This window comes from Struthio camelus, chromosome 12, assembly GCF_040807025.1.
Source record: "Struthio camelus isolate bStrCam1 chromosome 12, bStrCam1.hap1, whole genome shotgun sequence".
Lineage (NCBI taxonomy): Eukaryota > Metazoa > Chordata > Aves > Struthioniformes > Struthionidae > Struthio > Struthio camelus.
In genome coordinates, this window is record NC_090953.1 from 4,175,851 (window position 1) to 4,191,047 (window position 15,197).

A 15,197-nucleotide genomic window follows, 5' to 3' on the forward strand; every position below is an offset into this window, starting at 1 on the left:
CAAATGAGGCAGAGAGGAGATTTTCTGAGGGAAGCCCAAATGTGGCAGTCACGGAAGAGCAATTCAGCTCCTCAGCTTTCCCTCCTAGCTCAGGCCCTTGGCTCTGCTTGGATACTTCCCACTGCTTTGCAGGAGGAGATGGTCCAGGCCCCAGCCACGCTCTCCGGCCAGTGCAGCTGACTGGCAGGGAAGGATGACTTGGGAACTGCACTGTATACAGCAGCTCCAGCTCTGCGCCAGCCACGGCGCCCAGTGCTTCTCCTTCCTCCGGGCTTGTGGTTAGCACAGCATTGAGTTCACCCCAGCCTGACCGCAGCCTGTGCAACACGCCCTCCTGCGCAGCAAAGCTGCAGTGTGCCAGTCCTGATGAGTCGTCTTTGCTCCCGTTTGGGACAAATGGCTCTTAAACAGCTGATATTTAAAAGGGGGTTTTATTGCCAAATCTTAAAGCTCTTTACAAGCAGGAGACAAAGTGCTGCCTTTGCACTGGCCGCAGCAGCTGCTTTTCAGATCGTTGGCCACGTTTGCTCGCTTGCAAGCTCACTTCCTTCCTGTCACAAGCGTGTAACCTGGTGGCATAGCCTGAAACACAGAATTGCACCCCACTTCTCCATGCCCAGAGGGATTTTAGGCACAAGAAAGCAGCCTTAGTACAGTCAGGAATTAGATGAGTAAGTTAAAAGGGAGAAAAAAAAAAAGTGCATGGTGGCAGGATGTACTCTGAAGATGGAGTTGCTGTATAAGGTCAGAGCAAAGGCTTTCTAGAACAGGATCCTGTCTCTGAGTGCGGCCAGCAGTGCTGTTTTCAGCAGAGCATGTAAGAAGCTCTAGAAGGCAGTTACAGAATAACCCACCCTCCTGCCTCAGGCAGAGACTGGCTCATGACCAGGATGAGAATAGCAAGGGGGAAAACTGCAGAAGGCACACAGTGCATCGCTTCCTATAAAGTCCAGGTGAATCAGGCTTACAGCTGGGCTAGTCGTCTTAGGATGAAACTGCTAACCCTATTAAAAAAACAATAATTGAAAACAAAGAGTCCCTAACATAATGTTTTCAGCAGTTCAGTTACTGAGTGCTATGGCGAGTCCACTTAAGTTATACTTATTTACAAGACATAATACAATCTAGCGGGTTCTGTTAGTACAGCAAATGCAGTATTTAGCCATCGCTTGTAAAATGATTTAGCTTGCCCATTTCCTAACAAGTATAGGTTTTTTTTCTATTAAGATTCCTACTGAGGGGTGTTCAGTAAAATGTCAGACACTTTTTCATTTTTCATTAGGATATTCAATACTATATAAAAATATACAGTAAATATAAGCACATCCTGTAGGTCTGGCTGTAACAGGTAGGGATGTCTCAGTATTTTCATTTGCCAGATGGGTCAAGACTGCCACAAGAAAACACCTGTGAGAGCAAAAGCATCTGCATGTATTAGGGGACTAAGTTATCCCATGAGCAGTTTCCATTCTCAAGGATTTTCAGTTCCAGGCTTTGATTTGCCCATCCTCAAGTTTAGGACTGGCTTCAACTTTGGGATATGAGCCTGTACCCAGAGTTTGCCCTGGTTGGTGTGTCTTCCGGTTAGCATGATCTTCTTTTCCCCATCTAGTTTATCTCTTGTTATATAACTGTGCCTTGCAAAAGCCTGCCTGCTCTCTGAACCTGATGTCCCTAGACCAGTGCACACCAGGTTCTGACAGCTCACCTTCATACCACACAGTGTTCGGTAAACAAAAGTGCACATGCAGAAAAATACATTTAGATAGCAGATAGGCACTGAATATTGTCTCTATTTAAATTAGCCCTTGTCCTAAAGTATATCTGAAAGGTGAACAAGACCTGTGGTTCACATTGAATCTACAGCAGCAAATTACACAGATCCAGAGTTTGCTCTTGGGCCACATGCCTGGGAGTGGGCTCAGGACTTAGGAATCTTTTTGTCTCAAAGCAAAGTTTTTTGGCACCTGAGCTCTGAGCGTCTGACTGCGTAGAATTTTCCATATGAGAGAATAACAAGTGATTTTCCATGCAATGTCTATGGCTGGCTTGAGAGAGGGACAGACCATTGAAATCCAGGCTGTTCTAATCAAAAGAAGTAAAAGCACCTATTCTAGTGACTACCTGTCTTGCTGGCTCTGGGTGGTGCAAACCATGAACGTTTGCAAGCACCAAGATGACACTGCTGTGCTCAGAACTGAACTGCCCTTTGCCTACTCTCAGCAGAGGCTCAGAAGAAGCTTTACTGGGCTGCTGCTGTGGGAGGTGTTTGCAGCCCCTTGCAGCCTTGTGGATCCTGCAAAATCATAAAAGGAAGAACAGAAGAAAAACCATCTGGTGAGCTAAGAGTGCAGTGCTGGCAAATGGGAGAAAAGAGCATAGATAAAGTGTCACTCCTTAAAACTAGGCTGTAAAGATTGCCCTTTTCTGCGCTCTCTGAGTCTCAAGCAAAGAAGGTCTCCTTCAGGATGTTATATGATTCTCCTCAGAGCAAACACTATTGAGAATGGGGCAGGAAACCAGCTCAGGCACAGGGCTACACAGCAGGGGTGCAAAGACAGGATTTTATCACCACTTTGATCACTAGATACCAAGGGAACTGTGGCTGCTTTCAGCAGGTGGGGGGAGAAGTTGTGGGAATTATGCCAGAGCCTTCTGCAGTATCTTCCTCAGACCCTTGAGTAGTGATGCCTTTTTATTTCAATACACTTAAGCCACTGGGCCCAGCCCCAAAACCGTGTGTGCAAAATGCCTTTCCCTCCATGTACTCAGCATTTAAACAGTTGTTCAAATTACAGATGTCTGTGCCAAACCATGGCTCTCAGGCTAGCCAGGACACAGCAGGTAAGAAACTGTTCAAATAACAGGAAGGAGGATTTCATCCAGACCTCTTGCCTGATGTGCACGCTCCTGTCAGTTAACATCCTAAGGCAATGAAGAGAGAGAGCCTACAGCTAAAGAAACATATATCCTTAGAGAACGAGCTTCTTAATGGTAGGCTCTCCTAGGAAGACATAAGCTCTCCAAACATCTGGCTAATTGCTCCAGCTATCGTGAGGGAACTCATCAGATAGTTACGTTCCTTAAAAACAGATGTGTTGTGCTGCTCTAACGCACGCCTTCTAAGGCTAAGTGTAACCTGCTCTGCATCTTTGCCTCTGTTTCCCTACTAATAAAATGGGAACAATTAATACTTGCCTGGCAATGATGCATTGAGACTTTCATTCACTTACACAGTGCTTAGCAAACACCTAAAGCTTTGCACAGCCAGAATCAGAAGTGTGTCTTCGTACAGCTGCTCTAGATCTGTGAACACTGCTTGCAGTCAGGAGCTGGCCAGTGTTGTTTGCCTCTGTGTGAGGTCATTTTTTAACAGTGGATGTGGTTTTGTGAGTATCTTTGGAGAAGATTAAACCATTTATCCTTACATTCCCAGATGTCACTGGTCCAGGTGGTCCAGGAAAACTTGCCAGCAAGTGAACAAACTAGTAAAATTTTTTCTGACTCGGTTTCCTTTAATGATTTTAGTAGCAAAACCAGACAGGTGCCAGTGTAATCTGGGTATTGGCATGTCTGTAAACACAGATAGCCAAGGGCTCTTGCCAGAATAGCCATTTTCTGCTCCTTTAAAAAATCTGACTCAGTTTAGTCGCCAGTGATTTTTAAGGCCCGGTCCACTGACTTGAAAGGACTTTGGACCGAGTCCTTAAAGAACATTCACATTTTCGTAACTGTTCAATGTCCTGTAACCTTCTACTGTGCTAAGAGGATTAGAACTGGGCTACGATGTACAGCATGAAGAAAGAGAGAAAGATGCTATAACTGAAAGCTCAATTCTGTCCCATAAACGTGGTGTGTGCACAGCAAAACACCATCTTTTAAACACTGGCCTAGCAGTGGTACAATTCATAAATGGCACATGTTTAGCTCTTATTTTAAGAAAGAAGTCTCTTGGAGGAGTATATCAGGGAGCACTTCTCCTATAAAGAGTCACTAGATCCTTTTGCTTCCCTTTCTGTTTCTCTGTTGCTTCTTTTTTCAGTTCTCCAAAATCTTTAATTTCTTGTAAGACTTGTGTAGCTTGCCGAAGTTGTTCTACTGCCTCATTGAGTAACGTTTCTGCCATCGCTGGGGGTCCATTCCCTTCCTGGGCCTGTTCCAAACCTCCACGTAAAACCTTCTGCAGAAGTTTTTCTGTCTTCTCCCTTTCATTAGCAACCTTCTCCTCCATTTTAGCTACATAGTGATGGGAAAGCTTGGGGAAGCCTTGACTTGGAAGTGCTCTCTGTGTAGTTTGGGAATCAGACAGCAAGTCTCCCAGAGAAGAACTGCGAAGTTTGAGAGCTGAAGTGCTTTCTACAGATGTTTTCTTCTCAGTAGTCACTTTTACACTCTCATGGCATGTTTCTGTAACTAAGGAAGTCTCTCTCTGTTCTGCTAATGTTTGCTGTTCCTTCTCTTCAGAGGTTCTCTCATTTCCTTCTTCAGTTTCAGCTTTTGGAGATGTGGATTCTGCTACTTCACTGTCTTCGATCCCATTCATGGGGGGCTTGGAACTGCAAGACTCCAGGTCTTCCAAACCGTCAGCTTCCACGTCACCCTGGCAGGAGTTCATAGCGGCTAGCAATTTTTCTGACAGAACCTTAGGAGGAACAAGAGGCTTTGTAACATCTGCTGTGGCAATCTCTACAAGATTCTCTTTGCTACCATCTGCTGATGATTTCAAGTCTTCTGTGTTTTCAGGCTCAGGGACCGGTTGGTCCCAAGTTACTTTTAGCTTGTCTGGCACGCGCTTGGGAAGAGGAATTGGAGCTTTTGCTGTGCCCTTGTTGCTGACCTCCATGAGGGTCTCTATGTTCTCCTCACTTGGTGCTTTGGATCCTTCCACATTCTCCTCTCTGCTTACAGAGTCCTCTTCCATGGCATTGACACTGTCCTTTGATGCTATACTTTCCTTAAGCTTCTTATCTGGAGGCAATGGAGGAGACAAAGGTGTTTTATGTTCCTGGTCGGGAATGCTATTCTCTGCATCTTGTTTTTCTTTTGTGTCAGTGGGCTTTGTAGGCGGCATAGGTGGCTTTGGAGTTTCCTTCTGAGGTGGGGGATTGTCACTTTCGCTGATAGTGGAGTCCAAGTTTGGTGGTCCGTTGTCCACTATATCCAGATCTAGTCTCAGGATACCATCTGATGTAGACTTGGCAGCCTGAAACACAAGAGAGAGCTTTTTCAGTTTCTGTCCCATCATCAATTCCATGCTCAATCCTTTAACTTCAAGGAATTGCTGTGAATGCAGTGGTACAAATGCTTCCAGAATAAAACTCAAGTTGTGAGGTAAGGGGGAAGGATTACTGTTTCACACACCCATCCCCTTTTTATACTTACAGCTGTCAAAACTGCAAATAGGAGTAGCTAGTTGATGGCAAACGGGATGTTTGAAAGCAGCTTTTTCTATAGCTCAAGAGCAATCTGGAGCTTGTGCTTCTTCCATGCAGTATCACCCTGTGCTACCCTCTAACAGCCCTAGCAAGCTGAACTAGCATTAATCTACTAAGTGAAACCCAGTGAGATCTGATATGCCAAAATTTAATGAGCTATGATAATTACGAGTCCTGAGCATTCCACCCGACAGAGAAGAAAGTAGGGTCAAAGCATTTACACTGCAGCAAATCTCGAAAGCATTGAATGAGGCACTTCCATCCTTCTGCATACCCCCACTTCTTCTGCAGATCACCACATTATGTGAATGTCATGAGTGTTCTTGCTGCTGAGTTATTTTCTACCTGATAGTGCAGCAACTTGCACAAGAATATCAAAGCCAATAACCACAAGCAGTCAAGAATTAGGACCCCCCTGCAGAATTTATTTTACTGCTTCCTTTAAGAAGGACATTTAGAAACCAGTTCTGTTTTCCTCTCAGTTATGAGCAGTCAGCTCTGCCATGTTTGGATTCTTTGTCCTGTGGCAGCTGGATCTTTCGACCCCCCTCATTTACAGTGTGCCTTCCCAAAGCACGGCTGCTTTCTGCTTTTAAGACTGTTCTATTTACTTGAACAGATAAAGCAAGTTATCTTTGGACTGTCAATGTGTGTTGGGATCGCTTGGCCAGGGGTACTAACGTAAGGCCATTGCCTTCCGGTTGCTTCCTCCAACCTGATGTCATCACTGTCTTACTGGGGCTAAACCTCAGCCAGTTAGTCCTCCTTCAAACCACAGGCAGTATGCAAATCTCTCCAGTAGGGTAGTTATACTACAGAAGATGGAGTTAGTAAAGACCCTGCAGTCTGAGCTCAATCCTGCAGAGAAAGAAATGCGGTGACAGTTCCTGTGTGAGGGACCCTAAGCTAGAAAGAAGCACAGTTACAACTAGGGCCAGACTCGCACAGTGTAGCGTTTAGTTAAGGTCTCCCTGGCCTTTCCAGCCCACAAGAGAGCCAGAGGCAAGCTGCATCCTGGCTGCTTGGCCTTGACCTCTCCTTACCCTGGACTGCTTTGACACTGAAAATCATCTTTCATCCCATTTCCTTCACTATACTACAGCCAACAGCTACGTTTCTGTTTACTGATGGTTGAGATTTTTGTTTCTTAAAGAAAAGGCAGATACTTCTGTTTAGGTATTATTGTTTTTTTCCAGTTATTCATAAAATAAATTAACTGCCTGATCAGCATCTTTGCTGCATCCTCATACCAGTTTCATAAGAGAACAGGTACTGTGTACAGGTTTCCATATCCAACCTTGGCTGCTACAGAGGTCTGGGCTTATCCTCAGCCTTTCAGACCTCATTCAGGCTGATTCAAGAATACTTCTCCTTGGGACCTGGATGGATATGATAACTCAGAGCATACAAACTTTGCCTGGTCTTTGATTCCCACTTGGGAATGAAATATGCAAACCTCCTCCTGTTCCTAACCCTTCATTTGATTTCCACATAGAGACTGTAAAGTTATCCCCAATACTAATGCTTATAGCAGCTCAGTAGTTAGGGGTTTCCATCTGATTCAACACCAGCTCACATGTTATGTTCTCAGTCTCCAGTGCTCACGTGGGACCTGTTTCAATGCGAAATATTAACACTTAAAAATAGCAAACTTAAGGTGAGAGCCTTGGTAAGAGCTGAAACGCGAGGCGTGGAACATGACAAACAGTATTATTGCAGTAGGAATTCTGGAAGTGCATCTGTGCAGCTGAAACCTCTTTTAGGCCGTGAGACTAAAGCAACCGTGATACATATCTTTCTGCAGGTCCCATCCCTTCCCTTTCCCCTGCTTCCTGCTTTTGAATTTGTAAGCCAGCTTCCCCTGTATTTGGCTAAAGGTGAGAGGTCTTACAGATATTAATGTCCGAGGTATCTCATGAAAATAGCGAGCTGAGTAGGGGAGCGAGATCTTATTAGTGCCTAGGGAATGGCTTCCTACTTTACGGGACTCATATCAGACAACAGAGAATGCATGCTTTATTGCTTCTGCTATTTTTGCTATGTTTTGTTCTGTTGTTTTCTGGAGGGATGGATAGGGATTTCTGATTTATTCCTATGCATTTCTCCAGAAAAGACACTCTACCTCGATTTCTATGCAAAGTAAAAAGTTTTGGGGTGTCTCACTGTCTGTATTAGGGTCATCTGTAGGGAGGCATAAGTCAGGGTCTGCGATATTTGAAGAAGGAGGGTTTGATTTAAAACCTTGATTGGTTTAGCGTAATACTCTTCTAAAATCTCAATACATGATCTGTGCAAACTGCTTCATAAATCACAGGAATCATGTATTAATAAGAATCTCCCATAGAAATGAACCACAGGTTTATTTTGTGGTGTTTTGATTTCCTTTTTTTTTTTTTTAGTGACAGATGCAGAAAAGCATCAAAAGGTAGACAGGCTAGTCTATAAAACTGCCCTGGAGAATAATGTCTTCTGTTTCAGACCTGAAGAAGGGCTTGTAAGCCTGAAAGTTTGTCTTCTTTTTCCAGTTAGTTAAAGAAAAAAATATAGTTTCTTCCCACAAACCGTGCAGTTCTTGCACCTTCACACCATCGTGGCTACAAAACCATCGCTTCTTAGAAAATAAATATAGTAGGAGCTTCGGTCTCTTCTGATTAAAGTGAAACTGTAATGGCTCTCAGCAGACAGTGAAGCAGCCCATGAGTTATGGAAAGCTCAATATATCATAACATGTTGCAGCAGCTACCAATCTATGGGAACTCAGAGATTTGTTAAAGAGCTGCTGTTGGTGTTTTCCCCGGAGGAGGCTGTTTCCTGTGTGAGCTTTCCTGGGGCTGCATGCACCTGGGGTTTTCCCTGGGGTTTTATATGTACCTGGAAGGAAAGGCCTGCTCAGGTACTGCTCTTGCTGATCCCAGGGGGGAGATTGCTCATGCCTGCGGCTGACTTCAGGGCGCTGCAGCCCCCCAAGTCGGGGTGTGCGCTTACCTCCTTCAGGTGGCTTCTGGTGGGTGGCCTGCGTCCTTGGGTCATTTTCACTCTGTCCCGAGTTACGTGGTCCAAGGAAAGGCTCTCATCTACTTTGACCTTTAAAAGGGGGGAAGAGAAGGAGAAGAAAAAAGAAAGAAGCTCACTAATTTCTCAAGGTGTGCCTATAAAGTTCTCACTGACACATGTGAGGGGGTGCAGCATTTGCATCTGGGGAAGTTTTTTGAATATTTCAAATAGTCTACTACTACAGACCTTAGTCACAGTGTTGCTTGCAGAGCCCTGCATGTGTGAGATGAATGTTTCAGGTATCCATCCTGTGGAGGGTTTTGTTCACCTAAAAGACCCTCCTAATCCCAGCATCCAACCTTCAGAGCTCTCTAATCACTAACCTTCCCTTTACCTACAGGGCAGGAAAGGGAGGACACAAGAGAGCTTTGTTGTCCTCAGCGCAGCCGGGTCTTGGAACGACTCCTGCGTGTGGCAGAGCACGGGACTGAAATTGCTGTTGCCATCTTAGAGGTGAAGGCCCATTAATAACCGTGACCTGACGGTGAACTGTATCAGCGGTTCTTCATAATAGACCTTCCCTTGTACAGCTCTAATGACTGCAGGAAGCTGAATAGAAGGTGTGAGCAGTGACCTGGATTAATTGCAACTGTAGCTGAATTAAGAAATTTATTTCCTGGAATCAGACTAATGCACTGCCTCCCACACGTGGGCCATGGGGAAGGAGGTCGCAGTCCCCACAAGGGTATCTTGCTGTCCTGGCTTTGCGACCACTCTGGCCACCCTCCCACACTGCCTGGGGCTGGGGAGATGCTGGGGGGCTGCTAAAACTGGCCCAGCCTTGCATCACTCTGAGGTTGCCCGTGGGGGGCTCCTGAGGCTGAGAAGCAGCAGCCAGAAATGGCTACGTTGCAGCTCTCGTCTCCCCTCGGCTCTCCCGCTGGCTCCTGGTGTCGGCTGAGGGTTGAGGTCAGTGCTCGGGTAGAGGAGCAGCACCAGTGACTGAGACCGATGAAATGTCAGTGTGCCCTTGTTTTGCTTGTCTTTGCACCACAAGTCTGTAGGATAGGAAAGCTGGCGAGGGTCAAATAGGGATTTAAGAGGAAAAAAAAGATCCCAATCTCTAGCTGATATGGCAGGGCAGTTTTACAGATCTTTCAGCAGAGAGCAGCTAATCCAAGCCAGCTGAGGGCTTCACCCTTTAGCTTGTGCCCAGTCTGCGCAGCAACACTTAAATCTAAGGTCTGATCCTCACTGGAACGAACTGGAATTAGAGGTTGGCTCTCTCTGAGAATCCGGGTCTGCATAAGAAGTATAACCTCCAGGGCCAAGGGGAAAGGAGGTAACCTGAGATCCCACCTTGCTGTGCTGGGGAAGGGGCATGCAGCATTGCTGCGCATGCGCCCACCAGAGAGCATGGAGCCAAGCACCCTCCGGGCAGCGCTGCGTCGGCGCAAGCTTGCTACAGCACTGCATTGCAGGCCATCGCATCTCCCACCTGCGGTAACATGAGAGCAGACCTGGCTGCTGAGCGCTCTGCTGCTCAGATTTGTAATGTCTTCCCAGGCTGCCTGCTGGTCCCAGCTGGTCCCTTTAATTACACATACTGCTTCCCACTGGGTCCAAGGGCCCAAGGAACAGCCAAACCATGCTACCAGCAAAGGCCTCACACTGAATGTGATTTGCCTAGGCAAAGGAGGAGCGCGTTCCAGCCTCTCATCCAGCTTTTGTCCTGTGCTGAATAAAAGCAAAGCCTGGATTTCCTAAACGGGAGCTTTAGGAGCTGTGATATAGCTGGAGCCTCCGCTTACTCCAGTTTCTTGTGAGCATCTCTGAGTTACGGCCTCCAGCCTGAGCTTTCGAAATTCACATTCTGTAGCACCACATCTGCAGTGCTGAGCCCCTTTCTCAAAACTTTTACTCATTTCTTTAGTTTCCTTTGCTAAACAGATCTTGCTGATTTCTTCGTCCCCTAGTCACCCTGCCCATTTTTTCTTGTGTCATTCCCATGGTGGTGGTTTTGTGCACTTCCTTTCCGTTACTGAAACAACTGAAGAACAGATACTGCTCCTTTGGTTTAGTTCAGTTCTTTTGGTTTGGCTGGTGACAAGCTAATGGGGACGAAAGCAAGATTATGTCAGGCTCCAAGATGTGCGATTTTCATCCTCCTTCTGCACATCAGGATGAGAGGGAGTTTGGGAGTGCAGGTACGCTGGCAGCCAGGCAGGTTTGGTCAAGGCCCCAGAGAGTAGATGGTCTGAGGAGCCATGGAGTAAGTTTCCACTGGACTTCTCTCCACACTGCAGGCAGAAGAGCTGGCAGACTAGGTCACTTCAGATTCTTTCTAGCCTTGAAGATTGGGCTAAATCCTAACCAAATACATCAGTTTCCAGGCTGTTTGGTGCTGAGAATCTTGACAGCATGGGGAAGAAGAGTCTTTCCGTGCTGCAACCCAGGCACTACCACAATTCAGAGTTGCAGCTGCTGCCATGCACCAGTCACTTCCATGGGGAGCGGGGAACACCTGTGGATTCACTGAGGGCCGGATCCAAAACCTACTGAAGCCACCAGACCATCTCTCACTGACTTCAGTGGGCTCTGGTGTCCCATGGCCCTTTTCGGGAGCAGAGAACATGCCTCTGGCACACCATGTACTCGTCCTGCTACCCCCACCTCCCTGCATCTCGAGGAGTTTACCATGGCCAGAAGAGAAGGAAAAGTAGCATGATGTACAAGGGTAGATGTTCTAGCTTCTTGGGGTAGGAGCTGAAGTGACTAACAACCCTCAGCCTGCAGGGTTGCAACTTGGTCTGCCTTGCATGGGCGCTCTCTTTGCTATGTCTGTGCCTGGCATCGAGAAGGACAGGCAGCTTGGGGTCTCAGGCAAGATCTGCTTTTAGCTAAAAAAGCAGTGAATGAGAACTGACCCAGAAACACATGAGCTTGAAAACTGTTTCTCTTACCTCATCAAATATTTTGTTTTTGCCTCTATTGATCCCTTCATTAAGAGCTTTTATCCATGATTCCTTTTCTTCCAAAGTTGGAGCTTGAAATTTGATATCATGAACCTGCAAGAGCAGAGAGACAATTTTGCCTGAGCATTATTTGTCAAGAACAGAGTGGTAGCTCTCTGCTCTCCGTGTATCACTTCAGTTTCTTATATAACATCCAGTTCCAGCCTTGTGTTTAAACTACAGATTCCTTTGTGTTTTGGCAAGTACTTTACTTCATAGCTCTCATGAACAGAATTTTGTTATGCTGAACAGTTTGTTGCTGTAGCTTTATTTTTGCAACTAGTAATTAAAGTAATACGAAAGTAAGAGTTTCTTCCTTCTGCAAAACGCATGGAAAAGCTCTTACAGCAGCAGTGAGTCGTTTATGCAGTGAAGGGTCAGACTAAGTATAGAAAATCAGACTGAAATTCCAAATCATTTTGTTGTTTTCAGGTGCAATAAGATACTGCTATCTCCAACTCCCCCACAGGCTGCAAGCAGAGAGCACCAGGAAACCTGCGTGCAGTGGGTACTACCTGCTTCCCTGTTCCTGCAGCTCTGCAGAAGGGAACTGAGACAGGAATCTGGGGGTCTGACCTGGGCTGTGCTAACCCTGATTCTGCTGAGCACGGACACGTCGAGGCAAAAGGGCAGCGTAGGTGAAAAAAATTAACTGCGTCTTCTTCTGCTTATGAATGAAAAAATAAAGCAGCAAACACTACAGATATTCATTTTCTGGATTTTGAACAGCTGCCCTAAGAGTAAGGAAAAAGGAGGCCAGAGGAGGGAACTGGCAAGGGGCATGGGACACCAATAAGGACCAGAGCAATGAGAGAGTGTATGGCCTGTCCTCCATTCAGCCAGCTCTCCCCTTCCTCTAGGGGAGTCCCATGGCTCTGCTCTGTGTTTTGAATACCTTATTGACCATGGCAGGAACAATAGATAGGGTGTTATTTATTGCACTGCTATATTCTCTGAGCGCTTCACCAGGATTATGCAGCTTTGACCCAAAGTACACTTCAGGAGAAGTATCATCTCCACATAAGAGGTGGCTTTATGGCATGCTGGCTTGGATCCAAACAGTTCTCTATAGTGCCTTAATCCATACTGCACACACACATGAAAATATTCTTACACTAAAGAACATGATTAAAGTTGCAAAACTGAGCAGTGGAAAATTAGACAATCCCAAACTGGCCTGGGTGGCCTTAGCTCAGCCTGCTGTGCGTATTCCTCATAGCACCATCCCTAATGATATGGGTGGTACTTATTCCTGAGTTACTCCACAGTGTGTGTTATCCTCATGGGTCAATGGGTCAATATGTCTTATTGATTGTGCTTCTGCTCAGTCCTGCCCTGAAGACAGAATTACTGATTCCCCTGATGACCTTTTCCTTGCTGCTCATCACTACAATATCTGGGGGCTGCACAAATTACTTTTCAGAGCATCTGAAATTCTCTCTCTCTCACAGATGGGGAGGTGAGCTATGGAGAGGCTCATCCAAAGCACATAATAGCCTTTGGACCTTTTTTTTTTTAGGGCGTTTAACATCAATATTCTGCCCCTTCCCGTTGCCTTCATGAGCAGTTGTAGTCTCAGTCTTTTTATAAAACGGAGAACGTTCTGAATCAGACATCCAGAAAGTGAGAACACAAGTGGTAAGCACCTGTAAAAAGTGTAGTGAAAGTAGCTTGCCCAGGATAGCATAGTACATTTTTTGTGCATAATGTCCTCAACTGCTTAAAAAAAAAAGAAACAGGAAATACTGAGATTCTGTGATGTGCTGTCCAAGGAGCATCACAGCGTTGTTGGCACCTCCAGACTGTATGAAATGAGGGTGACAAAATGAACAGTGACTGACAGTCCAGGCCTCTTGGCAGCCCCCTGTTTTGTGGATGGTATCTGGACCTGCAGGTCTCAGCAGCTTCTGAAAGCTTACGCTACTATGCTGTAGGTACCCTGGTGCATCCCCCTATTGGAATGCAGTACCATCAGAAATGTTGCAGACCTAAAGCCTGGTCTCCTTACACGCACTCCTGCTGTTTAACCAGAAACCTAGTGCCCTTCCTTTCTGCGCTTATTCCTCACTTCAGTGCAGCAAATAGCCATGGTTTTACATTCGCACATCTCAGTTACAAAGTGCAAGACCCTCCCAACAGGCAGGGCAAGCAGGGAGTTAAGAAGCAATTTTGGGAAGGATTATTTGTTCGATTAGTTTGCACGAAAGGTGACAAGGCCACGTGTCTTCCTAATAGCCCAGAGGAGAGGTTAGGGCATGAACCACAGCACTCCGCAAAAAGAGCTCTTTGTCTGGGACACAGAAGGGTCATGCTAACCAGGGAACCTAAGGGAAGGAAAGGCTCCAAAATATAGTGACAGCCAGATTTTGTTTTAGCCCAAGCAGGCCTGTTTTTGTGTGTGCTTAAAAACTTTTTTGTTTGGAAACGGTTTTCCCCCTAAGCTTTGTGATTATAAAAGCTTATGAGAAAGCCCTACTTGTGAGCAGCTGAGCTGTCACGCTGCCTGGCAAAGACCTGGCAGCCTGCACTGGGGTTTAGAAATCTTCGTACATGTTGTTCAAGGGAAGGATTCCTGCCTCGCTTCAAGCTTCCTCTTCTAATGCCACTTTCTGTGCCTCATTCTTGGCCCCTGACAAAAGGCTCTGGCCTCCCAGAGCAGAGCCTGTGACTAAGTGCTGGTGTCAGTTAGCAACTGTGCGGCAGGGCAGAGTGAAGGCTCTGGGGGATGGCTCGTCATTAATGAGAAGCTGAGGTGTCCCTCCGGCATGCAACTGTGTGCCACACAATTTAACGCTGACCTACCACTGTGGCCACCTAACATAGATCCAGCAGATAGTGGGGGAAGGGGGCAGTTGCAGAAAGATGCTCCTGAGGCAACAGCACAGGACTCAGCAGAAGGAGCCCTAAGTCCCCTTCCTGGCTGTTCGGACTTGCTGTGCGAGGGAGGACAAACAGCGCTCTGTGCGGGACCCTGCTCCCCCCTGCTTGTTTCGTGGACTGGGGCAGTGCGGACAATGCCAGATTCATGCTGCTGCAGCCCTGTTCCTTGCTTTGCTGCCGAAACAGCCAGAGAAAGTCCCTGGGCCTGTGATACAGACAGGACAGCCTTGACGATGGCAGCAGGATCCTCCCAGTATGCCCAGTTCTCTTTCTTTGAAAACTTTTTTTTTCCTCCTTAGAAGGACGTCCACACATACTGAGCGAACGTCGGGCTGCTAGTGCTGTGAGGCTGGCACCCGGGACGCTGCCAGACACTGTCTCATTGTTTCCTTGCAGTCCCGTGTCTGTCTGCATGCATCTGCGCCTCATGTCCTTGACCCCAGGCAGTGGGGAGAGGCGGCGAACAGAGGGCGGAGTGGAAGCTCTCTATAAAGCAGGCGTCTGCAGAGAAGACACAAGAAAGAGCTAGAGAAGTTGGTCTCCATTCTGCCTGCCACTGGGGCTCTGCGCACTAGCGTGAGACCCCCCAGGTCTTCTACAGACAAGGAACAAATGGATTTCTCTTGTCTGTATTTTTACTCATCTGAATATTCACAGATACCAGAGGATGCACTTGAAGGTACACACAACTTTAGGCAGGGTCTTTTCTTCAGCAGCAATTTCAGGTAGAACGTCAGTGACACCTAATCCAAAGCCAGAGGGCAGCAGGCAGGATAACGCATTTACTCTTTCCTGTTTGCTACGCCCGCTGAGACTGAGTCATGACATAAACAGCAGCCTGGTGTGCCAGTAAAAGCTGTCATGGCGAAATTTA

General features: G+C 46.6%; 1 protein-coding gene across 4 annotated transcripts in view; it reads right to left on the minus strand.

Annotated features, from left to right (window-relative positions):
- Positions 1–412: 412 nt before the first annotated feature.
- The window catches only part of PLEKHO2 (pleckstrin homology domain containing O2), a 96,350-nt gene continuing 81,565 nt past the window's right edge, over positions 413–15,197 (minus strand). For 3 of the 4 annotated variants that reach the window (XM_068958717.1, XM_068958716.1, XM_009681194.2), the window contains 3 exons: positions 11,393–11,497; positions 8,421–8,519; positions 413–5,203 (listed from right to left, as the gene is read on the minus strand). In XM_068958717.1, the coding sequence (XP_068814818.1) occupies positions 3,965–5,203; positions 8,421–8,519; positions 11,393–11,497 (1,443 nt within the window). In that variant the 3' untranslated portion in view covers positions 413–3,964. The remainder of the gene's footprint in view (positions 5,204–8,420; positions 8,520–11,392; positions 11,498–15,197) is intronic. The other variant, XM_009681195.2, reaches the window with a different exon arrangement.